The sequence below is a fragment of the Podarcis pityusensis genome (assembly GCF_964106645.2).
Source record: "Podarcis pityusensis genome assembly, chromosome: 5".
NCBI classification, from domain to species: domain Eukaryota; kingdom Metazoa; phylum Chordata; class Lepidosauria; order Squamata; family Lacertidae; genus Podarcis; species Podarcis pityusensis.
In genome coordinates this window covers 66,895,481-66,922,542 of record NC_138032.1, presented here as the reverse complement: position 1 = coordinate 66,922,542, position 27,062 = coordinate 66,895,481, and the positions used below count along the sequence as shown (strand labels likewise).

General features: G+C 43.3%; 1 protein-coding gene across 4 annotated transcripts in view; it reads right to left on the bottom strand.

Annotated features, from left to right (window-relative positions):
• The window catches only part of PRKG1 (protein kinase cGMP-dependent 1), a 686,067-nt gene that overhangs the window by 71,224 nt on the left and 587,781 nt on the right, over window positions 1–27,062 (bottom strand). For all 4 annotated transcript variants that reach the window (XM_081004551.1, XM_081004550.1, XM_081004552.1 and 1 more), the window contains 2 exons: window positions 22,427–22,492; window positions 8,951–9,025 (listed from right to left, as the gene is read on the bottom strand). In XM_081004551.1, coding sequence (XP_080860677.1) covers window positions 8,951–9,025; window positions 22,427–22,492 — 141 coding nt within the window. The remainder of the gene's footprint in view (window positions 1–8,950; window positions 9,026–22,426; window positions 22,493–27,062) is intronic.

Here is a 27,062-nt window from a genome sequence, read left to right as displayed (position 1 = left end):
GCCGTTCTTCGCCAACAACGGGAGGCACCCCAGAACCTTCCCGGGACTGGAAAGAATGGGGGAGGGGGAGCCGCAGACAGCAGATGCGTTCGCGTCGGAGTTGCAGGAGGTCCACGATCAGCTGCGGCGGCACCTGGAGCTGGCTAAACACGCATACAAGGTACAAGCGGACAAACACAGAAGGGTTGGCGAAGAGATCCATGTGGGAGACTGGGTCTGGTTAGCAGCCCACGCAGTGCCGGCCAGGTCGTTGGCGAAGAAGAAACTAGGGCATAAACAACTGGGGCCCTACCAAGTCGAAGAGCAGGTCAACACGGTGGCTTTCAGGCTGGCGCTTCCGGAGGGTTCCAGGATGCATCCGGTGTTCCACAGATCGGTGCTCACTCCCTACAAGGCACCTCACAGGTTTCAGGAACCAGGAACGGCACCGAGTCCGCTCCGAGAGAGAACCGGGCAAGGGGGAGTGGCACAGGAGGAGCGCATCAACGAAGTCATGGAGATTTTGGACTCCAGATGGGGGGAAGAGGGGGTAGAATACTTTCTCGCCAAGGAGGGCACCCCGGCCAGTGCCAACAGCTGGGTGCCGGGCTACGCTTTAGACGAACCTCTGCTCAAAGAAGAGTTTCATGCCCTCTTCCCACATAGGCCCATGCCAGCAGACTTTTTCGACGACTGGCTTTTCACGCCCACGCTTTCAGCCAGCACGTTCCGGGGGTTCGACTCGGACGAGGAACCGACACGAGACGCCCGTTCCCCGGAGGGGTCACCCTCGGGATCTGCTTCAGAACCCTCGTATTGGTGGGATGATCGACCAGAGGAGCAGTTCCGCAGAAAGTGGCTGGAGGGTCCAGGACAAGCAACGTCTCCAGAAGGAAGCGAGGGAGAGACGGACATGGACGTTTTCGGGGACGACCCGGGTTTCGAGCACGGCGGCACAGAGATGGAAGCGGAGGTGACCGTCGTCGATGAGAGCAGGGAGGAAGAACCGGAAGACTTCAGATGGAGGCCCGCCACGGGGAGCGAACTGTATCCGACATTCGTCCCCCGGACACGGCAGCACCCAGCTCCCGCACCGGAAGGAGGGGAGGGAGGAAGAGGGGGCTTCGAGGGGGGGATGGATGTCAGGGGTTCAGGAGCAGAGGCAAGGGCAAGGGAGGAAACAGAGAGCGAGGGGGAGGAGGCAGAAGAAAAGATGAGTGATGACGACGACCCGAGATCTCCGAGTCTTTCCAGTGAATCAGAAGATTCACAGAAAGGAGCACCAGTGGCCAGGGCAAGGGGGGAGCCTAGGGGGACACCCCAGGAAGATAGAGCCAGAGGGGACTCAGAGGGGAGCAGTTGGAAATCGGGACCAGCGTCACCGCCAGAGAGCAGGGAAGAAGAAGGGCGCCAGGGATCAAGCGCTGGCAGCTCACAACAGGGGGGAGGGCACGAGTCAGGAGTGGCCACACCTCCATCGGGGAGCGAAGAAACGGTCAGACGGAAGGTGGAAGGTTTGGCGCGCGCGCCAAGTTCAAATGCACAGGAAGGTGGCGCAGTAGGCAGCCCGGAAAGGGAGCCAGGTCCTAAAGCCCGGCGCAAGGAGACAGGAGGGTCCGGGGGGTCGGCGTCAGAAGAATCCCGGAAGGAAGAGACCCCGGGGGGCAGAGGGACCCAGAGAAGAACAGTCAGGCGGAAAAGGTGGAGCAGGGCTAGGATATTAAGTTGGTGTACAAGGGGCGGAGACTCAGACGGAGCTTTGCCGATCTAACCATGAGACGTAGAGTTGCACGCAGCAGATTGAGAATGGAAACTGTAACTCAATAAAGACTTTTATTTAATGATCGCTGGCTAGCGTGATCCTCTGTGAGCTAGGATCTGGAAGCAGCTCTGACAACTACCATGACCGCTGTCTTCCCCCGGGACTTGGGCAAATCGGTCATAAAATCAATGGATACCACCTCCCAAGGTTTCCCCGGCGTGGGTAAGGGTTCTAGTAATCCTGCGGGGGCAGCCCGCTCCCCCTTTGCCCTTTGGCAGCGGTCGCAACCCTGTACATATTCCCGCACATCCTCCCTCACCCTGGGCCACCAGAACTGCCTGGTGACGAGCATCATGGTTTTGTGCTGTCCAAAGTGCCCCACTGTGGGGTTGTCGTGGAGTTGTTTGAGTACCTTTCCCCGTAGGGTCTCCCCCGGTACATATAGCGCCCCCTTATAGTACAGCACCCCTTCCTTCTCCTCAAACCCTCCTTGGGTTTCTCTTCCGTCTCGGAGTTCCCAGATTTTAGTTTGTGCGAACACGTCATTTCTAGTAAGTCCAGCCAGTTCTCGTTGCCCCACCAAAGTTCCCCCCCACACCCATCGGTCCTCGGGGATCACGTGTCGTATCTCCGGTGGCCCCTCTCCTTCCAAGTACTCCGGTTTCCGGGAGAGAGCATCTGCTCTCACGTTTTCCTCTCCTGGCACGTATCGGATTTCGAAGGAAAACTTGGAGAACTCCTGTGCCCATTGAATCTGTCTCTGGTTGAGCACTCGTGCGGTCCTCCAGTATTCCAAGTTCTTGTGATCCGTACAAACCTGGATCTTGTGCTGCGCCCCTATTAGTAGATGTCGCCATCGACGAAACACCGCATAGATCGCAAGCAGTTTGCGGTCATACACCGTATAGTTTTGCTCCGACTTGTTCAGCTTCCTTGCGAAGAAGGCACATGGTCTCCATTCCTGCTTGCTCCTCCCTGGCTGCAAAAGAACCGCCCCAATGGCTCTGTCGGACGCGTCGGTCTCTAGCCTCATGGGTTTCTCCAGATCCACGTGCAGGAGCTGCTCTTCCGATGCAAACGCTTTCTTCAGTTTTTCAAAGGATTGTTGGGCCTCCTCTGTCCAGGCGAACTTCCTTTTGCTACTGAGACAGTCTGTGATGGGTGCTGTCAAGTGGGCAAAGTTCTTGATGAACTTTCTGTAGAAGTTGCTGAACCCTAGGAACCTCTGCACGTCCTTCCGGGTTTTGGGAGTCTTCCACTCCAGCACTGCCTGCACCTTGCTTGGGTCCATCGCTAAGCCTTTGTCTGACAGCTTGTACCCCAAAAACTCGACTTCTCTGGCGTGAAACTGACATTTCTCCAGCTTGACCCACAACTGGTGCTTCTGCAGTCTCTTCAGCACTTCCCTGATGTCTCTGACATGTTGCTCCTCGTTGTCTGAATAGATTAAGACGTCATCCAAGAAGGCTACGCAGTTCTTGTACAGCAGGGACCCCAACACGTGGTGCATGAAAGCTTGAAAACAGGCGGAGCCTGACTGTAATCCAAAGGGCATAACTAAGTACTCAAAGGCCCCCAAGGGGGTGAACATTGTGGTCTTCCATTCGTCCCCTTCCCTCATCCTAATCAAATTGTAGGCTCCCCTGAGGTCCAGCTTGGTAAAAATCTTTCCCTGCCTCACCCATGTTAAAATGTCGTCAATCCTGGGCATTGGGAAGGTCACGGGTTCTGATACCAAATTTAACACCCTGAAATCTATGACCAATCTGGGCTGGTTAGTCCCTTTTTGTCCACAGAGAACACCGGACTGCCCCCCACCGCCTTTGATTCCCTTATGAACCCCCTCTTCAGGTTCTTGTCAATAAACTCCCACAACTCCTTCATCTCCCTGTCCGACATGGCATACAGTTTACCCACCGGTAGCTGCGCCCCAGGGAGCAAGTTGATTTGGCAGTCAAAGGGCCTATGTGGGGGTAGTCTATCTGCCTCCTTCTCGCTGAAGACCTCCTTCAGGTCAGCATATTGTGGTGGCACCTCCCCTTTCGGCTCCAAAGCTATCCCAACCACCCTGGCCACGGTCATCCTTGGGGTTTCTCCCCCTAGACAGTGTTCCAAGCAGTAAGCGGACCCAAAGGTGACCGTTCTCTGATGCCATGCCACCACTGGATCATGTTGTGCTAGCCAGCTCATTCCCAATATTATTGGGGGCCCTGCCAGTGAGGCTACGTGAAAGGCGATAGTCTCCGTATGCCGGGAAACCCTCATTCTCATTGGTGGGGTCTGGTGCGTCACTTCCCCTCCCAGAAGCTCCCTGCCATCAATGGTGATTACTTGCAAGGGGAAATCCAGGGGCAGCAGGTGGAGCTGGTGCTCTAGTGCAAAGTCCTTGCTGAAGAAATTGCAGGAACTGCCTGAATCCAACAGCCCTTTCACCTTGACTGGGTGCCCATTTGGGAGTTCTAGCACCGCTTCTATGGCTATAGCCGCCCTGGGGGGGGGTCTGGTTTGGGCACTTCTATTGGTTGCTGGCCTGGCTGCTGTGCCCGTTGAGTGGCAGCCAAGCTTTGGCGTTTCCCTGCTCCTGTGCCATCTCCTCCTCACCCCCTGCAGCTCCCACCATCCCTTGCCAGGCCTTTCTTTGCGGGCAGACCCTGGCAAAATGTCCTGGCCGCTGGCAGAGAAAACACTTCTTGGTGGTTTTCCCATCCTTTCCCTCTCTCTTGCGACCTTCACTGGAGTTTGAAATCTCCCTCGTGCGCGCTCCATCTATTTCCATGCGCTCCACTGGCGGGGAAGGCTGCCTTGGTATTTCAGGAATGCGGTAGTCATGGTAACGTTGCTCTCTCCCTTCCCGCTTCTCCTGAGCCCGCGCTTCCTGCCTTACACCAATCGCAAGCACAGCCTTGGTCAGCTGATCCATCGACTGCGGGCGGGGTGCGCGGGAAAGCTCGTCCTTCACCATTGGAGACAACCCCTCCTCGAACAACATTTGAATGGGTTCAGAGTCCAGTTCCCACCCGAGCCGGTGAACTAACATGGCAAAGCGTGACTAGTAGTCTCTAACTGACTGGTGCCCCTGTTTACAGTTCATCAGTTCCCGCCGAGTCACACTTTGCTGTACATCACTGGAGTACATTGCGTCCATTGCCTGGAAAAATTTCCTCAGGTCCTTCAAGGCGGCATTCTGCGTTGCCATTAGGGGCCTGATCCATTCCCTGGCTTCATCCTGCAGATGCCCAACAATATAAGCAACCCGCTCCCCGTCGTCTGCAAAATCATTCTGCTGCAGTTCCAAAGCGTACTCTATTTCTGTTCGGAACGCACTATATAGTCCTGGGGCTTCCCTCCAAATTTGTGTACCAGTCCCGGTACCTTCCTTGCTACGGGGGTGGGTCTGACCTGTGCATCTTGAGCCCGCCTTTCGTCCAGCCGCGCCGTCAGAAGAGCCACATGCTGCTCCGAATCTCGGTTCCTCTCCACCAGATTTTGCACTCCTGCTGCTCCTTCCGTGGCGCCAGCTTCTCCGGTTTTGCTCATGATGCTGCCTGCCGCTGTGCACAAGCAACGTCACGGACTGACGGATTGCTATAATGAGTATGGGTTGCTCATGCGTATGTTGCCGCCTCTCCAGGCTTTGTTGCCTTGGTAAACCTTTCAGTCTGGGCAGCCCTTCACTTCATGGCTGCCTCAGTCGCTAGCAGAATCCGTCAGTGGGCGTTTCTTAAATCTTTTCCAACATAAAAGTTGTTTGACACCCAGTCTCCTCCTACTCTCTCTGCGTGGAAGTCTTCTGCGCAGGGTGGGCGTGGGTAGCGGGGGACCAGTGCTCTCCCCGCTGGTGTCCGGTGAAGAGTCCTGGAGCCCTCTCGCCGATTCCCCCATCAGCCCCTCCTTATCCCTGGTGTAGCGCTGATTTGCTTCCCCATCTGCGGAGCTACCTCTCTCCCTGCTGGGCCCTTCTCCAGCATCATTTGAGAGCCTTTCCTCTGCCTCTAGCTCCGATGTCAGTTCCCTGACACACCAGAAGCGGCTTAGTCATGCTGGCCACATGACCCAGAAAAACTGTTAAGCGAGATAAGAGCCGCAACCCCAGAGTCATCTGCGACTGGACTTAACTGTCAGGGGTCCTTTACCTTTTTTACAGTATGGTTTAGAGCGACATCCAAACATGGCAAAAATATTTTCATTACTCATAGCAGGTTTATGCAATAGTGTTGTGGAAGAAGAATCACAAACACTTTAAGCTTACTTAAGACACTGTTTTATCTGAAATATATATATATATATATATATATATATATATATATATATATATATTACTTCTTCACTATCTGGGAAATGCACAATCTGCTCCCACATCTCTGTTGCACATCTCCAAATGAGTGATATCAAAAGTCTGCATTCTGTTGCACACATCATGTTGCTTTGCAACGCCGCCTTATCCGAAGCTACTAATAGTAGCTCAGGCTGACAACAACCAAGTACAGTGATATTATTGATATCTACAAGATAACTAGCCAATGCTCATTGGCTGAGAATTATTCAGCATGATAGATTAAAATTGATCTGGTGCTGGGAAAAGGAGAAAGTAACATGCATGGGAATGTGAAATTGGGATTCGGACAGAGGTGCTGCCAAACAAGTAGCCTATGTCCCTGCAAGTGATGAATCCTTCTGGTTACTTGACGGAAAGGTACGTTTCACAAGCTGGTTCCACGAAATTCACTTTGTCCTGTTTGTGTACCCGCACCACCCCCCATCTAGTATTTTTCTCTGTCACTGCCACTAGTAGGAGAGGCCAAAATAAAGCCACTGGTTGCAATCCAGCAGTTCAAATGTAAACAATGAAATTTCTGTGTGAGGGGAATTCTCCGTTCCCTTCTCCAAGAAAGATAATACTGCACAATGTGAAATACCTGGGCACATTGGGGTTTATATTCTTTTATAGAGCAAACTAGAAGGAACCTCAGATGTGGTAAATCTTTGAATTGCACACATTGTGGCCAGGAATCAATCACTGAGTCAGCTTTCTATATATAAATAAGTAACTTAAACATTCCTCAAAGTCACTATGATCGGTGCTCAATAATGTGATATTTTCCAGTGCAAACTGACAGAAAAGAATAATATTCTGCCACTTATCTTATTAGCAAGTGTGCACCTTGCTTACACAGAACTGTATCTCCTGCTGTCAATTCACAGCCTGATACTTGAAATATATTCCCTTGAAAGGCAATTAGTTGAAGTCAATTAGAGCAACATGAAAAACCATCTTATAGGAGCTCTGCCAGATGAAGGAACTGTTGAACAGAACACCTTTATGAAGCAGGTTTCAGTATGGCTTCTGTTAGGTACAACGTATTCCATATGGATACTTTCAACAAGCCTAGCAAATCTGTGTGTGGTATTTGACTAATATATTTTCTGAAAAGTTGTTGTGCTTTGTAACTTCTAGATGTATGAAGCAGTGATACTTTCAGCTTAACAAAGTCAAAGACCACTTAATTCAGCCACTTTAGGATTGCATAGACATGCAAGAAAAGGATGGGCAGAGCAGTCTTAAGAGGGGCCTGGGAAGAGTGGAAAAGCAGATTATCCATAGCATCCTCAGCCCTGCCAGCTCCTGTCAACCAGGATGTGACATTGGGAGATTATTTTTTGCAGCACTGGCTCCAGGCTGGCATAGCAGAGGCCCAAATCAGGCCCCCTCTGGGAAATGATTCAGCAGATCTATGAATGCCTCAGCTTTGCCACCACCCTAAAAATTAATGCCCTGTGTCAGGTTCCTCTGCTGGCTACCACTGGAGCTTGCTAGACATCTATAATGTTCTGACTTAACATCAGGGTCTACTAGGCTCTCTTACACATTTCTCAACAATACCCTAGAGTAGTTGTAAATATGGCAATAACAAGTTACCATTTAAACTTTATACTGTTTAGGCACCTTTCAATTTGTGCCTCTCAAGAACCTTGAATTCTGCTCGTTTTATTGCAAAAAATAAATAAATAATAGAAGTCATTTCTGGTTTCACAGAGAAGATTAAACTATAATGCACACTTGTAAGACTTTCTATTAAGATCGTTCAGGCAGGAGAATGTCTAAGTCGCAATTATAGCAGCCCTTATCATCAATTTGTTGGAATGTGTACTATTATATACAGATTTCTGAGGAGTTGAGAACATATTCCCAAGTTGTCGGTGTCGTGATTCCAGCTAGTCTGCTGGTGGGAATATTATTCCTTTCTTAATATGAATGTTGACTGAAGCACTAGCTAGTCTGTCAAACCAACCTTTCTAACCTGCTAGTTATTTTTAGCTGCAGTTTGTATAATAATTCCTGATGTGGGGAGAGTTGGGTTTATCAACTGGGGTGAAAAGGATGGTGTAAAGGGAGAAAGCAGGCTGTCCTCCTCTCTGTTGTCCTCTCCTTTCTATGTGCAGGACCAAGCAATCCAGAAGTTGCAATTGCTGCTGCAATGTGATCACTCAGCCGATCCTGGGATGTAGCTGCCTTGCTTTGGTGTTAAGAGTGAATCTACCAGCTCATCTCCTCCATGTCTTAGGCCAGAAGGGCAACTGCCTGCCTCCTTCCAGCCCATCCCAGGCCCATATCTCCTTGTGTCGCCACTCCTCTTCGGCAGGACAAGCAATGGGAATAATTGCTGCTATAGGAGCCAGCCCAGGTCTCCACTACTTGAGAGCCACACATTTTTTTGACTTGTTTATCTTTTATTTATTGTCTCAAAGAAATACTGTGCAACATAGTTGTACTTTTGGAATATGGTATAAAAAATATACAGTGGTACCTTGGGTTACAGACGCTTCAGGTTACAGACTCTGCTTACCCAGAAATAGTACCTCGGGTTAAGAACTTTACCTCAGGATGTGAACAGAAATCATGCACCAGTGGCGTGGCAGCAGCGGGAGGCCCCATTAGTTAAAGTGGTACCTCAGGTTAAGAACAGTTTCAGGTTAAGAACGGACCCCCAGAACAAATTAAGTTCTTAACCCAAGGTACCACTGTATATACATTGGTAATGATCACATTTCTTTAATTTTATATTTTTAGGAGTTTTCTTTTACAACACTAAAGGACAGTTTTCAGAAATATTTTAATTTGGTTCCCCCTCCCCTTTCTTTTAAATAAAGAAGCACAAAGGCAAGTATATTGAAAGAAAGTATATAAAAGAACCATTGACTGACACTTACTTTGCTTTTGCTTCGGCATCCTCATATGCTTTATTGGAAACATCATCCAGGCCTCCAATCAGATGTTTGAAAGAGCTGTAAAGTAAAAGGCACATATTAAAGAAAAATATTCGAGTATAATAAAAACACCGTTAAAAAAAATGTCACTCATTAAGTACATCTTCCTTTCAAGAAACTTCTAAAACATCATGGTGGGGGGGGGGGATGGAATATAATAGAGGCTGCAATTCTATACTGGTCCTGTTTGTTGCCAGTAATCAAGCCTAGTTCCTTGCCTTCTTAAAAGCCTTTGTGGGCCTGCCAGAGGCTTCAACTTATTGTTAAGAAGGATTGAAAGATGAAGTACAAAGAAGAACCAAATTTGCTTTTGTGGTAACACGCAACAGAAGAATTATCTGCCTTTTAATGAGCAGCAACAAATATAAGTGCCCCATTCCTGAGAAAACCAACAATTAAGTGGATAAGAATGGGATGCTCAATATGGGGTGGATCTTAGTGATTACTTATTTGAGATTTTTTTTGGGGGGGACAGCTTTTAACCACCAGAATACTTGCTCATCAAAGCAAACAATGGATATGTTTTTGACAAAATCAGCACTATTTATCTGATACTACGGAGACCTTGCTCCTAGTGTTGGAGAGCACTCCCTCCAGAGGCAGTGAGGGGCACCAATCCAGATGGCTTTAAAGAATGGTTTAGAAAAAAATCATGGAGGATGGCTTTCAGTGGTTATTAGCCATGATGTCTGTGCACTGCCTCCACAGTTGGAGGCAGCAATGCTTCTGAATACCAGTTGCTGGAAATCACAGGAGGGGACAGTGCTCTTGTGCTCGAATCCTTCTTGTGGGTTTTCCCCAGGCATTTGGTTGGCCACTGCGAAAACAGGATGCTGGACTAGATGGGCCATTAGCCTGACCTTCTTATGTTCTCACATTAGTATATCAATGAAAGAAGAACAAGCTGCCTGCTAATACAGTAGCAACATGGCCAGAGTTCAATTCTCCTTTGAAATGGAAGGTTATAGGAGGGTTATATGTTATAACCAACTAAAATGGTATTTTAAAAATAAAGAGTATTGGGGAAATCAATTCTTGGCAGGGTGAACATTAATATGTATTTAACTTGCACATTTTTTGAACTTTAACAGGAATGCAGAAATATTAAGGACATGGGCCAGTAAAGTCAATTCTTAAAGTATCACCTTGAGAAATGAGATAAGGAGTATTAAGCTGATCATAACAACAACAAATACAAAATTAATTAATTATTTGGTAGTGGTAATTGCCCGAAGCAAATATAAGAAACTAAATTAAACTTCGGCAACTTTCTAAATTAATAACTCTCTGAACTAATAATTAAAAAGGTTGCTGCTTTGGCTCTGTTTTTTATTCAACTGAAAAATACAAGATAAACATGCTATTAAACATAACAAAACCATAGCAAAAGGATTTCACAGTTTTTGACATGAAGAATTATATGATTCCTCATAATCCCCTCCAGCCACTCATTTGTGCTTTCGACTTTACCTGTCATTCTTCCTTTTTTTTAAAGGTATCTACACACACAAACATGGGAGGTTTCCCCCCACCCCATAAATTGTATTGAAACTTTTCATCATAAAATAGAATAAAAAACAATCTAATCTAAAAAAATTTTAAAACAAAACAAAATAACATCAAAAAATAAAGAGAGGAAGAGCAAAGAACATACGGGGCCCTCTCTCAAAGGTAAATATTAATCCCTCTCTCACACTGAAGGGGGTGGAGCTCCCCCTAAATCACAGCACATCAGCATCCTTGACTAATTAACAACATGTATATTTTAGCACTTTTAAGTCATACATCAAATAACATTTCCAGAATAATGGAGACTATGTCATATGTGATTAGTTAAAATATATGGTTGAGATAAGCACAAATTTTAATTTAATTTGCAATCATTTAACATTAAAAATATGATGGGATTCATCTCTAAGGCATCACAAACCAAAAATATTTTGAAGAGAGAAACATTTTGCACATACTCAGCTGCACCTACTTGTTTTTGCACTTACAGAAATAAATTGTAACATTTAATGCACATGTTTTCCAGCGCTAAGGTTCCTCCATGCCAACTGGAAAGACATGTTGCCTTGCCAATCAGCTGAGAAAAAAAGGTGGCGTAATACCTGAACGGGGGAAGGAAAATGAAGGAATTGCCTATCCAGGGCAATGTTGCTTGGATTAGTGCTTTCCATACCGTCTGCTGGAATACACTAGTGTACTGCAATAAAATACTTTTGTTAAATATTTAAAACAGGCATAGGCAAACCCGGCCCTCCAGATGTTTTGGGACTACAACTCCCATCATCCCTAGCTAACAGGACCAGTGGTCAGGGATGATGGGAGTTGTAGTCCCAAAACATCTGGAGGGCTGAGTTTGCCTATGCCTGATTTAAAAGCTATGATGACCCTAATTTCAGAAGGGGGCCTGGATAGAACCTGTGAGTGGCTGCTCCATCTGGTGAGCTATCAGAACTGCAGCTTGGAACATCTTTGCGTCAAGCCCTGGCTTCGATTTCAGATCTCCATTCTCAGTCCAGGCACCAGTTAAATCTTGCAGCACACTTATTTCAGAAATTCCATAGCTAGATAGATATTTTATGGGATGCAACAGTAAGCTGGTGGAGACAGTACTGCATCCAGTTTTCTTGTAGAATTAATGGTGCATGAGTAGTTCAAAGTTGAGGGAATGATTCAGGTTATATTATGGAGCTTCCTTTTACTCAGGCTCTTGGTTCATCTAGCTAAGTACTGTCCAGTCCATCTGGCAGAAACTCTGCAAAGTTCCAAAGTTTGTAGCTGAAACCCATTAATTAGAGGCAGCAGGGACTAGAGTTGGGAGCTCCCAAATTCTACCCGAGAGTAGAAAAACTGCACTTTTTTAAAATCATGGAAGTAGATTATCTGCGAGTCTCTTCCTCTGACATGACACCAGTCATGTGAATAGAGTAGCATTCATAGGTTGGCCAGCTGTAGTAACATTCTGGGCCAGTTCAGTACAATGCTATGTCTAAATGCCATCGATTCCAACAGCCTGATTGATAGATATGGGTCTGGCAAATGGCTGGGAGCTGCTGGCAGAGTCTGAACAATCCTCAAAATTACAATATCAATAGCAGAGCTTTCCAAACTATGTGTCGTGACATGTTAGTGTCTCAGCGGCAGTGTGTAGGTGTGTCGTGTGAACTACAGTTACCAGCATTCTTTGGTGGAAGTCCACATGCTTTAAATGTGCTTTAAATGCATGGTGTGCGCACAGGAAACCAAATCTACCAAAATTCATTTTTCCTTCACCCAGTGTGAAGCCACTATTCCTGTTTTATCTGATAGCAGAAGATGTAGTTACTTAACTGGATTTATAGAGATGGTACAGCAATCACATTAAAAATTTAGAAAGGTACTTTGAGCAAATGACGAATTTGTAACTCTGAAAAGCCTGAGAACATGTAATGCAGCAATCAGCACATTTTTACTCGTTCCTGTTACTCAGAGGCGGTAATAAAAGAAAGAAACCTAGTCAAGCAATTATGCAGATGATGCGTTGAACAAGAGGACAAACATTCCAGTTTGATTTCATGATAAGGTATGACATGTGCGTTCCCAACATAGGGACAACATATTTTTCTGCTATTAACAGCTCCACTTTTTCCTCATTCTTTAATCACTCCCTCTAATAGCAAACACAGGCATTAAATAAGGCTGGAGAAAGAAAGAAAAAAGGCTGGAAAAAAGGGGGGAGTATCAACATTCCTTTTCCATTTGGAAAATGAAAATGAAAAACTGGGGTCAGGGATGGAATGCCCTGCTTTATCCCCTTAAATATCCTGGAGAAAGACATGGCTAAATATGCAGGAAAATGATTTTGTGGAGATATGGAAAGTTTTTGTAGAATTTGTACAAATCATCGCAAGAGGTGTTTGGGAGGTTGGATAGTTTCACTGGAATGGTCTCGGGGGTGGGGTGCACATTCTTATCCTTATTTATTTATTATTATTATATTATTTATTATTATATTATTATTATTACTTTGTCAAGGAGGAGGAGGCGGCAGAGGAATCCTAAATATGAATACTCCTTCTAGCAGGAAACATACTGCAGTATTCAGTTGAAGGTCCCATCATTCAAATATAGAAACCAGTCAAAAGGGGGCACAATGAAGAAGCAACAATAGCATACACACTATGCCAAAATGGTGTGCTGAAATTTAAACTGCTTATAGATATCCCCTAAGCACTCAAAAAAACAATCTGCATTTCAGTGCACAATTGTCAATAAATAGGGGTGTGGGGAAATATGGCATGTCCACTTTTATTTTTATTTGCTCTTTGGCTAGTTGCCAGATATGCAAGATGATGATGATAATTTTTATTATTTATACCCCACCCATCTGGCTGGGTTTCCCCAGCCACTCTCATTCCTTCCTATTTTTCTTGCTATGTGCCTAATTTGATTCAACAATGGTTGTGCTGGGCTGTGGCTCCAGACCTCCTAAAAACTGCTGGTACCAAAACCGCTGATTTCAAGAGCTTGGCAACCTTCCTTCAGTGATGCAAACTGCGGTAGGGAAAGCAGATAAAACTGATTACAGTCAGAGACTTCAAATGTGAGTCTAAGGGAACTGTAAGTAGTTTTGAACTGGGTTTTTCAGGTGTTTGGGGCTTTGGGCAGAAACAGTCAGGAGTTTTCTGAGTTTGTTGGGCTTGGATTCTGTCTTGGAATCCATCAGTCTAAGCTGGCTGTTCCTTCTCTACCATTCCTTCTCAGCTTTAGACTTCTAACAACAAATATATTTTCACAAATTCACCAAACAACTCCAATGATCTTTTCTCCAAAGGACAATGCCCTGGCAAATGTTGCTCAAACTTCCTACTGCCTGGGGTAATAAAAGCTGAAGAATTCTATTATTTTAATATACCATCCTGCAGAGTCAACTAAATAGCCTAAACGAAGAAACAATAAGTTACTTGGGGAAGACTGTGATACCATAATTCAGTTCACAGCAAAATGAAACACGGTTATAGACGTGGTGAAGGTGAAACCTCCTTCTCATGTGCAAAAAATGAAATGCAGCTCAACAGCTTTTGCTCTTAACATTGTGTATACGTATTAATTAGACCAGTCTGCTTACCCACCTTGGGTGCAGCCGCATTGCAGGCTGGCAATGCCTCCTGGCACTGAGACCTGATGAGGACTTTGGCATCTGAGGATTGCCCTGCTGGCATGGGACAGCTTAGAGCTCACCTTGCTGGCTGGTGTCTTGGATCCAAGTCTGCCTGCAAATTGGCCAATGACAGGCAGGCTTGGAGGCAGAGCTGTCCCAGGGGGAGGGCCTGATGGAGCAGGTAGGCTCCCTTCAGGTCCACTCCCAGGAGATTTAAGGCGGCCCTGTCCTAGCACCTTGTTTTTTATTGGATCTCCCTGTTGAATGGTCTCTTTAAATGTGAAGGTCCATTATTGTTTCACAAGATGTGTATGTCTTTAAGGGCTAGGGCAAATAACGAGACCCAGTTTTACAGCTGTGAAACATAGCAGGTGCTGCTAAGTTGTGTTAATTAAGCTGTGTCAGCAATTGGGTATAGTATATAAAGAGCAGCACCTAGCTCAGTACCCTGGGGGATGGGTTGGTGGTTGAGTCATGCTTGTTGGTATCTTTAGTGTAAAATGAGTTTTTGTTATTAAAACCTTGTTAAAGTTATTTTGAGTTCCTCGTTATGCATGGTCTCCCCAGCAAGCTCTCTGCAGCGCTACTAAACTGCAAATAGCCAACACTCTCACCCACCCACCCATCCACCCACCTCCTTTCATGCTGTCTCAGACCTTGCTATGGTATTGGTGGTTGCCATGTTCAGGCCTGAGCAGAAATTTGTCTACTAGGCAAATTGGCTCCGCCTGGTGTTTTTGCCCACCTCATACCAATCATCACAACTTTGGAAGTTTAGGCATTGGGCAAACATTTGTCTTGGTTGGGGGAGGTTGTAGTTTCTGCCTGCCCTTCCCAAAATCTAGGGTATCCAGTTAAAGGGGTCTGGGAGGAGCTGCTTCTGTCTGTATGCCCAGGTGGGGGCTTGGACCTCAGCACTCCTCAAGGCAGAAACCCCCATGGGGGTCCCCCCATTTGATGGAAGTCACAGGAACCCCCATTGCCAGATTGACCCTTGACATCACTTCCAGCAGGTGGACTGGATGTAAATGGTTATCCAAAGCCTATGCCACACCTCTTTCAACTGTTGTTAATAAAGTTGTGACCTGATCTGAGCCCATTCAAGCTGTGTTGTGTCCTTTATTTACTGTTCAACTGGAGAGGTGGGGGCTGGGGGTGGGAACTGCGTAGTCTGAGCAGGCAACCATAGAAGCTTCCTATTTGAGACACTGGAAAACAACAAAACAAGTCTTAACTGCATGAGGTTGGGCAAATCAATATTTGTTTCCCTCATGCTGCCCCAAGCATGTATACTTGGCTCAACATTTAATTCTCTTCTGCTTTTATATTTATCATATGCAGGTTTTTGAATCTTTTCATAAGGATTTAGCTGTGAATACCCACAGAACAACTCTAGTTGTTTTGGGCCACAAACTCATTCCAGCAACTGTTGAATATTTACTGCTAAATAGTGCCAACTTTATTACGGAGCTGGCTGCTCTTGAGACCACTGTCTGGAGAGTAGCATGGCCCACAAGATTACAGAATTTGGCCATCCCTGATCAACAGGCATTTTGTGATGTGACAATGCACTGACTGCTGGGGTTAGGATTTTTGAAAGAGCCTTTAGGAAACAGCTATTGGCTGAAGTAGAAAATAAAAATAAAAATCTGCTTGGGGTGACTGACCTGAAATACAGATAAACTAGATTCTATATTCACTCCTTTTTTACATACGCTCTTCAAAAAGCCTGAGGAAAAAATAATTTATCCACAGAGATTGAACTGAGCCACAGTCAGTCCATAAAAATAAAGAAGTATTTGAAATCTAAACCATGACTGAAACCCATACTGCATAAATAAAATGTGTTTGGTATTATAACAATCACCAGATGTAAGTGCTCCGTGACCAAGAGAGTATAAAACTGACAGGAATAAATGGTACTGAAAGTAGATGCAGCAAGTAGGTTTCTATAAAATTAGTCAGATCGTTTGGTAAAGTGATGTAAAGCTAGATAATGGTAGATGCTTCTTTTAATTTGAAAGGACATCAAAAGTTGCAACATCTACTCCAAAGGGTTTTGCTATGAATTTGATTGTGGCTTTGGAAACAGCATCCTCAGCCTGGAGCTGGTGCAGGGTCAAGCCCAATCTGCCTGCCTCACCTCACTCTCAACCTCTGACACCACAATGCAGATAAGGTGGCTGCTCTCCAGAGCCCCAGTGGCGGCAGTGGGGAGTTGGGATTGCTATGTTTTGTCTGTGGAAGAAGATGATAATTCATATTCAGAGGAACACTGTTTCTATGTTTAGAGGGGGTGCATCTCTGAACACTTGTTGCTGGAGAAAAAACAATGCAAGCAGGCTGTCACCTTCATATCCTGCTTATTGGCTTCCAGCAATTATTTGTTGGGAAAGGTAGGACTGGCCTGAAAGTGGCTCACCATCTCTGAAGCCTTGTTCTCAAGCTGTAGAGATGGTAACTCAGTTTATGCACATTTGAGAATGCACTAAAGAAATTGTTGTGATTTTCAGGAGTGGGAGATGAGTGAGGAACTTACAGTTTTAGAATTCTGGGAGACCAGAGGTGTTTCTATTTGTTGTTTACATGCTTATTCTTTCTTTCTTTCTTTTTTTTAAAAAATGGGTTTGCCTTTGTGGGAAAGTGGTGGCAGTGATCTGCCCCATCTGGGTCCATTTTTGCCTGCAAAGCATCTGAGGAAGAAATCTACATCACATTGTAGCATCCTTTTAGAGTGCATCGCCAAGCCTACTACTACTACTACTACTACTACTGTATGGAACAGGAGACAATCGTGTTTTCCTCTATCTGTAAATGAAACTATGAATTTCTTCCTCAGATGCGCTGTGGTGACAATGCCCTGGAAATGGGGGTGATCATGGCCACCTATGCTGATAAAATATATAAAAATCTATAAAAAGTGCAGGGGGGGGGGAGAGAGAGAAGCCCCTGCTGGTGACTCATAGATTACAGTGTTTCTTAAATTCCGCTGGACCACAACTCCCATCATCCCTGACCATTGGCTCTGCTAGCTAGGGATGATGGGAGTTGTAGTCCAACAGCAGCTGGGGACCCAAGTTAGAGAAACACTGAATTACTTATAACAATAAGTCACTGCTCAAAAAGTGTTCCAGGCATCTTGATAATGTTTTCATGCCATTGTGGTTTTTTTTGCCCTTCTCACACCCTCACGAATGTGCCAAAAATATTCCCAAAAGAATGTTCAGCACAGTCCTAGGGTGAAGATTGATGTTTCATCTGATCCAGCAAGGCTCTTCTTGTGTTTTTATTTACTTTTAAATTGTCTATTTTGTTGTTACTTTGGACTTCAACACATATACTCATTTGGCTAGTGGATAAAATGAGAAATTGCTGCAAATACTTTACTGGCATATTTCCTTTAATCCTGAAGCTATTCTCAGCATGGTGTTTCACTTCATATCACCAGTATTCTGTCAGCACTAATGAGGCTCTCTTTAAAAAAACATAAAAAAAGAACCAGAACAACAAATTCAGAGAATTGATGTTGGGAATACTCGGTAAATCCATTAGTGTTATATTATACCAGCTGCCCTAGACCAAGCTATTTTAAGTCCTAACCTGTCTGCTCATACATCTGTTGTTAACATAGGGTTGGTTTCAGATAACCTTTTCTTTTTCTTTTTCTTTTTTGGTGCCACAATATTTTTATCCTTCAATTTCCCAATGTTTAAACATGGAACTGTACTTCAGAACAGGCACTTATTTGCCTCAAAAGTCACGATAGTGAAAAGGAGAACCCATCTGCTGGTTGGATCACAAGGCTCGGCAGAGGTGTTTGGAGAGTTTGACGTGCAAGTGTCTGCTTGATGTGATGTCTACTGGTAGAGTAGTAGAGCCCAATGGAGAGGACAGGTGTGGTGCTTTGCCCTCAGTGATGTGTGTCACTGAGATGCACAGAAATAGAACCCATGCAATAGACATGAGATCCTCTTTCTTGGATTTGATGAAGGTCCAAACCTCTGAGCTGATCTTTTCTACTTGTCCTGGAGGAAGAGAAGTTGGGCCTCTGGAGGTGCCCAGCAGGGTTTTCAGGTAGACTAGCTGATTGTTTGGATTGGCTCTTCTTGAAGTTTACCAGGAACTTATAAGTCTGGAGGGTGTTGAGAGTGGAAATTTTCTTTGTCCCAGGTGATGGCAACCCATGCTATGCCACTGGCCAGGAGTAGGGCTCCTGAAGGAAGATGTCCCAAACAGCCTGCTTAATCTGTATAAGCATGGCTTCTATTGACTGAAAAGGTGGAGGAGAAAAATCAAAAGCGGTCTGAGGCAACAGGTGCCTTAGCAATAAAGAAAGGGGCCTCCCTGCGATTTCCCACCCCAGGGATTGCTTGCCACCAAGTCTTTTCTGGCTACCCGCTTATCTGTGTGGTATGAGGTAACAACTTTCTTGCCTAGTGAAGGCAGAAATTGTAAATGCTGCTGGCAAGCTGATCTAACTCCCTTTTTTAATTTTGACAGGAAAAGACAAAGAGAGAAGGAACCGAGGAAAAAACACCAGAGAAGGAGCTTGTGGACCAGCAGAACAGAGGAAGAACAAGCTACTGAATTAAAAACAGCAATGTAAGAAGGGGCAAGACAAGGTATGTATATGAAAAACACCCAAGGAGAGAGCAAAGAATGGGACAAATGGAGATTTGGCTGCACTCAACAAAGGCATGAGCAATCTGAATTCTGGGAACCCTGCATCCCCAAATGCTCCTAGCTGCCTTTGAGCTGTGGGCAGAGCCAAGACCCAATCTGCTGACCTTTCATTTCAGGTATGGTAATTCTCATAACAAAAATCTTCTTTATGCTTTCTGTTCAGATTTAACCATTTCATGGGATTATACAGGAGAGGCTCAAATGTGATTAAATACTCATGTGTGAAAATTTTGCAAGCCTGGTTAAATTGGAATCCAAGGGATTTAGATTCTCTGTTACCTGTGATTAACTCTCTCTGGGGTTGCACTCAAATTTTCAAATTCAGTGGTCTTGTGAGAGCAGATTTCATTCACTACAAAGCTAGGGATAGTTCTGTGGAGCCACTCCCTTTGTTCCTAATGAGCTGCCACCTTCACGGAATGGAATAGAATTTAAGAATACAAGAGCAGCTCCTCTGGATTAGATCGAAAGCCTATTAAGTCCAGCAACCCGTTTCTTGTGGTGGTGGACAACAAGATTCCTCTGAGAAACCCAGAGACAATTCTTAAAGAAAATAACCCTCTGCTGTTGTTGTAGCCCAGCAATTTGGGGGAAGAGCTGTGGCTTAATAAAGCATCTGCTTTACATGCAGAAAATCCAAGATCTTCTTCTGTTTGTCTCCGTGTCAGTTTCAGTTTATTAGTTAATTTTTCTAGTAGGGCTGTTTCCCATACTATTTGGTACCATTGGTCCATGCTTACTCCTGACAGGTCTCTCCAGTGTCTGGTTATGGTGTTTCTGGCTGCTGAGAGCAGGTGGGTTATGAGTTCTTTGTGGTGTAAATGGGCATTGTTGTCTTGGAAGATGTTTAGTAGGGCCAATTCTGGGGTGATGTCTATTACTTGCTTAGTTATTTTACATATTTCTTGTATGGCTGTTGTCCAGAATAGTTGGATTTTGGGACACTGACACCAAACTCTACATACATTAAACATAATAGAAACACCGCCACCCGACCCCACCGCCATCCATCTTCCCTCTCTCCACCCCCCCTTTTCTTTTTTCTTTTTTTTTTCTTCTCCCCCTAATGCCTCAACAAATGAAACGGATTTGTAAAAATGTTACATGAAAAAAAAAATACGAGACACTACACTTCTGTAAAACAAGAAAATCCTTAATAAAATATAAAAAAAAAAAAAAATCCAAGATCTTCCCAAATTCTGGTGAGCTACTGCCAGGACATGTAGGCAATACTGAGCCAGATAAACCAATGGTATGACTCAGTGTAAGGCAGCATCCTACGTTTGAATGACATTCAGTGGCATACTACCTTTGAACGTGGTGATACCATATAGCCACTATGACTTGTGGCCATTGATGGACCTAAACTCCATGTATTTGTCTAATCCCCCTTTTAAAGCCATCTAACTTTGTCATATTCTTGTGGCAGTGACCTTCATACACCAATCAGAGAATATTCATTTACATCAAGGGAGCTCTGCCACCCACAATAAAATATGTAAGTTTGACATCATTGATTTTAAGGGACATAAGCAAGATGATGATGATGATTAATGGTTTTGGGACTACATCCTCTATATGAAACTTGAATAATGTGTGAGGGAAGAAAGCATTGACGTAAGCTATTAAAGGAGACTTCAAGCATGTACTTTATTATTATTTTTTTTACAAAGCCTAATAGGTTTCCCATAATCTACAACGAGTTTCTCCACTTAGCTTCATGTATATAATTAATTGAGTGTTGGAAATGGATACGCTGTCTGCAAAATCAGATTCTCCAGGGTCACAATACAACTAAGTACATATTCCACTATAAATAGCATGAATGCAGGCACACTCAGCTGCACGACATTGTTGAAATCTCTGGTACGCAGTGGATTAACTTTGAGTCCCAGAAGTTTAGAGTTATATATGCACTCTCCTGCTACTTCAAGGACATTGTCAGTAGTAAAAGAAAAGCATATTAAGCTGCTGTCATAAGAATAAAAAATAATTACCAAATGATTAAAGACTAATTTTGGATTAATTCTACCTATTTATTTTGATTATGATTAAGTTCCAATTGCAAAATGTTTGTACTGAATAGTTCAAATAAAATGTGAGTAATTATTTAGTGGCTTTCCTCAATGAATATCTGTCGAATGTGTCTAATTGGGTTCATTAATTTCCATCTTTCCCTATGGATTTATGCAGCATAATGGCTGGTTTATGTAACATGGAACCTTTCTTGTAAATGTGTCACAGAAGCTATTTAGTTCAAATTCCTAACAGCCCCCATCTGTTTATATCAGATACAGCCCCAGTGAAATTCCAGTGGGTCGTAAGTAAAATTAACAATGTATTTCTTTTGAAGCAGTGTTTTCTTACACTTCAATAAATAGAATACATTGTCAAATTAACTTCTTGCAGCTATTATGTATGTATGTATTTAACCCCCCCTTACACATTTATGGTCACAATAGAGCTTTAAAGTAATAAAATAATCTAGAACCTTTTGCCATACTCCATACTCCATGTATTCTCTCAACATTACTATCTAATGTTTCACCCTCCATCCCTTTGAGTGTATTTCAATTTGAGGATTTCATTAAAAGGGTATGGGGATCATTTATAGATTGATTAAAGTGAAATAAGAGCGCATCCAACATATTGTAATTTATATGAAAACTCTCATTTAGCAACCCAATAATTGCTTCATATTGATGTAGGAATTAAGATAAAGAAATGCTAATTATTCTGTTGTTGTTTTTTTTTAAAAAATCACATCTCCAGGAAGCTTGGAACTGCTGAATTTTTCTGTTGTGAACTGCCCTGGGACCTTTGGATTAAGGGTAGTAAACAAATTTTAACAACAACTACAACAACGGTGAAAGAATGACAGTATTGGGGATCTGTGAGACCACATAGGAGTTATCCTTGTTAGTCATTTCAAATCCCAGAGTCCTTTTACTAGAACTGTGGTCACTGCCAAACATATCAACTGTAACTTAATTTGTGTATCTTATGCCAATACCGGATTAGTAAAGTGCCCCCCCCCAATGTAGGAAGGGGGTACTCTTGGGGGTACTCTGTCACGAGGTCCAAGTGCTTTTGTGTGGCAAGGCGTGTCTTTTACCAGCTATGGCTGGTTCATCAGTTACAGCCATTCCTGGATCAGAATAACATTCCACTGTAGTGCATGCTCCTGTATCCTCATGATTAGATTGTAACACACTCTGCATGATGCTTCCCTTGAGGATGGCCCGGAAACTGTGCCATAGTCTTTGGCAAAACCGCTGCCATGGACCAGTAAAGCACAAAAAGGAAGTCTTGTTTAAGGCTGCTTATTTCTTTGCAGTACTACATGAAGGTGTGGCTGTTTGAGTATCTGAATCTACAATGTGCACAGTGAGGTTTGGGTACTAATTCCTCATGTTTGGATAAGTGAATTTTTCATATAAAGAGCATTTGGCTAGCGGGACCTAAGTGTATACAGTATTGTGTTAAAAGTCATCCTGTGATCACTTGTATGATGAAGGGCAATACACACAACTTCAATAAGGATCAGTTTGAGATAATTGGTATCATAGGGTAAAAAATGGCACACTTACTCTCTGTCGATGACAAGACATGTTACGGCTTCAGCAGCGATAACATTGGCTGTCCGAACATCTTCCCTGAAAGGACAATAATATGCATTTTACACAATTTGCCAACAGTCTCTACAGTAAAGTAAACAAATGAGAATTATGTTTTAGTGATTTATTATATTTTAAACCATTAAAAAAACAATGTCTTGTTTTGTTTTAAATCTTGAGGCTCTTTAGAAATGTTTCCAAAACAACATTATCATAAGAAGTCATTTTCTCAGCAGATAGGTTACTCAGTCATTTCTATGCCTTTTTACAAATTCATTTATCTTGATTATGGGTCTCTCTGACTTTGTGGTTCAGTATGAGAGAAATGAGCAACTAATTCAGCACCAAGGGCCACGTAAGAAGCATGAATATTTAACTGAGTGTTATTATCATTATCTGCATGTCATTTTTAAAGATGCCAAAAAAGTTCTTCAGAAGATCACATCCCAAACTAGATGAGATTGCTGCAGAATTGTGGCTTTAAAAGCAGGCCTATCCTGTTCAGGATTAAAATCTATTTATTTTATTTATTTATTTAGACAATTTAAAGGCCACTTTTACGAGTTGAAATCACTCAATACCACATGCAAAATAGCAGGTAAAATACAATTCTTATGATAATAAAATATAATACATTACAAAACTTCCCATAAACCCACATTACTAAAACCTTCAGCCCTAAGGCAAAACACAGCATTTTTGTAAGACCACTAAAGAACTAAAATGCAGCATCACAGAGAATCACACCTACACATGTGTGTGAAAACAATTAATTGGGTCTTCAAGACTTTTCAGAGGAACCGAAATGCAGCAGCTTTGCTGGTAGTGAACTTCAAAGTCATTGGGCCACCACAGAGAAAGCCCTCACCTTTGCACCTGACAACAGGCGGTTGAGTTGCAATTTAAATAGTCAAATGTACTAAACCTCCCCTTCTGCTTGGGTTTCCCCCTACAGCTTTTAGTAGACCACCTTCTGGTACTGGACTGTCAGTTTGTGTGTGTGTGTGTGTGGGAGGGAGGGAGGGAGGAAGGAAGGGAGAGGGAGAGGGAGAGGGAGAGGGGGGGAGAGGGAGAGGGAGAGGGAGAGGGGGAGAGAGAGAGGGAGAGGGAGAGGGAGAGGGAGAGGGAGGGAGAGAGAGAGAGAGAGAGAGAGAGAGAGAGAGAGAGACTTCGGGTGGTGGACCACAGGGACAAAAGCAGTTGGCAGGGGCCCATTTACAGACCTCCAGTCTGCCACAGTCATGTAGTTCTGGGCCTTTATACCATCATTATTTTGAGCCATATAGCCCACAGCCAGGGATAACGGGAGTTTTAATCCAGTGAAATCTGAAGAGTCATAGGTCCCTCACCCCTCAGTATATACAAACTCAGGGGGCAATACATAAGGTGCTAAAACTTCAGCAGGGCCTCTAAGGGTGGGAGTCACAATGGCCCAATGAAGATTGAGCATGATCAGTGGCAATAGAAAATACAGTGACTATTAAAGGAGGTGGGGGAACTGAATGGAACAGTCTTCTAGAAAAGAAAATGTCACACTACAACATTTCACTGTAGCTGCCACTTGTTATCCTCACATTTGGATTTTATATTGCACCTGCAACACCATCTCTGCAATGCTGTTTGAAGGCCATTTGCAATATTGCACTGATAGCTTATCAACACTTTCCGTAGAAGCACTGCTCAATCAAAATGGGTTTTAGTACAAAAGAACTCTGTTCTCTTACTGATAAAAATGATACTTTTATATGATATACAAGTATACAAATTGACTCTCAAATTTATAAATCAAAATCTGATATGAAGTTGGCAGTGTAATATGGCTCTTTAAAAAGGTATGTATTTAATAAAATTATGGTATCAGCAAACCTGCAGTAACACCTCAATCCTGATCCACTGCTTTCAAAGTTTTAGCTAATTGCAGAATACTCCATTTCTTCATTGCACTGTGTATGCATCTTTAAAGCTGCCTTTTGGTTACCGTCATTGATGACACTATATGTATTGCCCAGTGAAAATTGATTTTTAGTGCCGAAGCACAAAGTGCAAAACACAGAATTTACACATGCCTTCTTTTTCTTTTTTAAAGTGCATTTCAGTACTGGCTATGAAGGCAGGGGTAGATCAGGAAGAAACAAATGTTACTTAATGTTTTCTTTAACATAAAGAGTCACACACAATGAAAACAGTAACATAACAGAGCTTACTACAGTTTATTTTAGAAACTAAGCTCAAACTTTTAGAAAACTAGCAAAAAAGAGCCAAGTTTAATTACAATTTAGGAATATTAACCCAATTACATTAAGTAACATATCCGTCTGGCTATGGTGCTTAATATACCTCTAAGTTAATAACAGTTTGTTTACGTCAGTAGATTAAGATGTGAGAAATGATTCCAATTCCAAACATGCAGCAAGTTATTAATACCCCTTTCTATTAGTCTAATCCAAATGTTCATTATAATGCAGCACACAGTAGACAATCACAGTGCCAACCCCGCTCCCCCCCCCCCACAACCCACCAGCATAAAATCATTATGAAAATACAATCTGGTGAGCACTGACTCGCAGGTTTTTTCAACTTCTAGGCTGTATTCTTCATCACTACTTCCAGAGAGATAACCCTCATTCTCAGAGTCACTTTCACTGTCAGAGTAGCCCATAGTTAAGAGCTTGCAGCTACCATTTTCCTCCTTGGGAAAACTACTGTTCCCTTCTATCCAATGACCCTACCTTGGGCTCTGGCACAGCTCAGGAATTTTACAGACCTTCCAGCTTAAAACCTTTTAGGCTTGGAAAAGGTCACAGCTGCTCTGGGAAGTATCTCCTGCAAGCAGGATGCAAAATATAAGCAGAGCATATTGCTGAGCCACAAAGCAGCACAAAGTTCATCTACTTGAAGGCACCTCCTCTCATCATCCGCACTCTCTTAACAGCTCTGCTGCACTGAGACCTTCTGCCGCCAACAGATGTAGTGGCAAATGCCTTATACTAGCACACACTTAAACATGCCACCTGTTAACCCACACAAGGGATCGAGCATGCCAAAACTTTTTTTAATTCTTATTTTCTTGTCTAGCTCAGCAGTTTCCTACAGTTCCTTGTGAAGAACACATTCTGTTCTTCAGTATCAAAATGAAGCTGCTTGCTAAAATCAAAATAAAACCCTTAAAGGTGGGTGGGGAGGAGCTTTATTTGGTTAATGATTCCTAGAATTGGTTTGAGATGCATTATACTTTTATGACAGTGCTACTCATAAGTAAAACCCATTGATTGCAATGGAACCTAAGTGTGAATAAGATTGCAGCCCCAAACAGGCCACCAGAGCATATGACTAGTACTTGAAAAACACCACGTGTTATTCTGGAGAAGAATACATTTTCACGAATATTCATGCTAATAATAATAATAATAATAATAATAGTCCATAAATATAATTCAGATATATTTATCTCTTTCTAGTTATTTCAATGCATGTGTTAAGTGTTATTTGTAGGTTGCGGGTAAATGCAAACTTTCTGCTGTTGTATTCATTAACATCTGATTGTGAAAATCACCTGATATATGAAAAAGGAAGGATAACAACTATTATTTGAAAAAAATTGAGGTTTAAATTATTGGTCATTTGATTGTACGTCAAATGAGAAATGCAGAATATATGTTTTTAAAAATGAATGTCAGACACAGGTGTCATGTTTTACTGGGATCTCCACAAAGTACTATTACATCTGATTTCAGTATGGAAATCCTGCCTACAATCTCATGTACAGTTAAATGGTTTTAATCCTGTGTTGGATTGTGGCCAAAGTGTTTTACAATTCTTCTCTATCTTCCCTTTGAGGTAGGATGAGTGATAATGACTTGTTCCAGGCTGCCCAGATAGTGTCATGACAATTTCAACATTAATCTCCTATGTCAAATGCTATCCACTTCACCACACTGCCTCCAGGCAAATATGAATGAGAAATACATGTCTCCCACCAAAACCTATTGAAATAAATCCCTGTAGTTCCAAGTGTATGCCATTTCAAAAAAGGAGACAAGAGGTTCCTGGTTGAGGTTCCACATTTGACAGAATATCTCATGCCACTGTAAATTGAAGGGCGAAGAAAAGTGAAAACATTTATTTATTTTTAAAGGAAACAAACAGGAGTCTGCACCTTGGCATAATTTCTATAAATACAGGATTTTGACAGGGAAACCAGAACCTGTTAAACCTCTTTTGGCCAAGCTGCTATGAAAGCATTCCAAGAACTGGCCGTCATAATAAAAGACAGTTGTCTGCAGTGGCTACAAACTGCAAAAGCTGAGGATCTCATTGCTCAGTATCAAATGGAAGAGAAGTTGTGAAGGAAATGGATTTAATATTCATTATGCTTGAGTATATAATTTATGGCACCATATGCCATGTTTCCTAAATATTTTTTATTAATTGCCACTGAAACCCTGCTAAGTGTAGCTTTTCAAATGAACCCCTGATTAATACAGTCAAGCTATAGTTTTCTGCTGTACACAATCTGTGCTAAGCAGGTGGCTATGCTGAACTGACAGTATTAATTTTTTTCTTAATTCACCAAAGAAGATTCAGATTACAGAACAGGCAGAAGAAAATT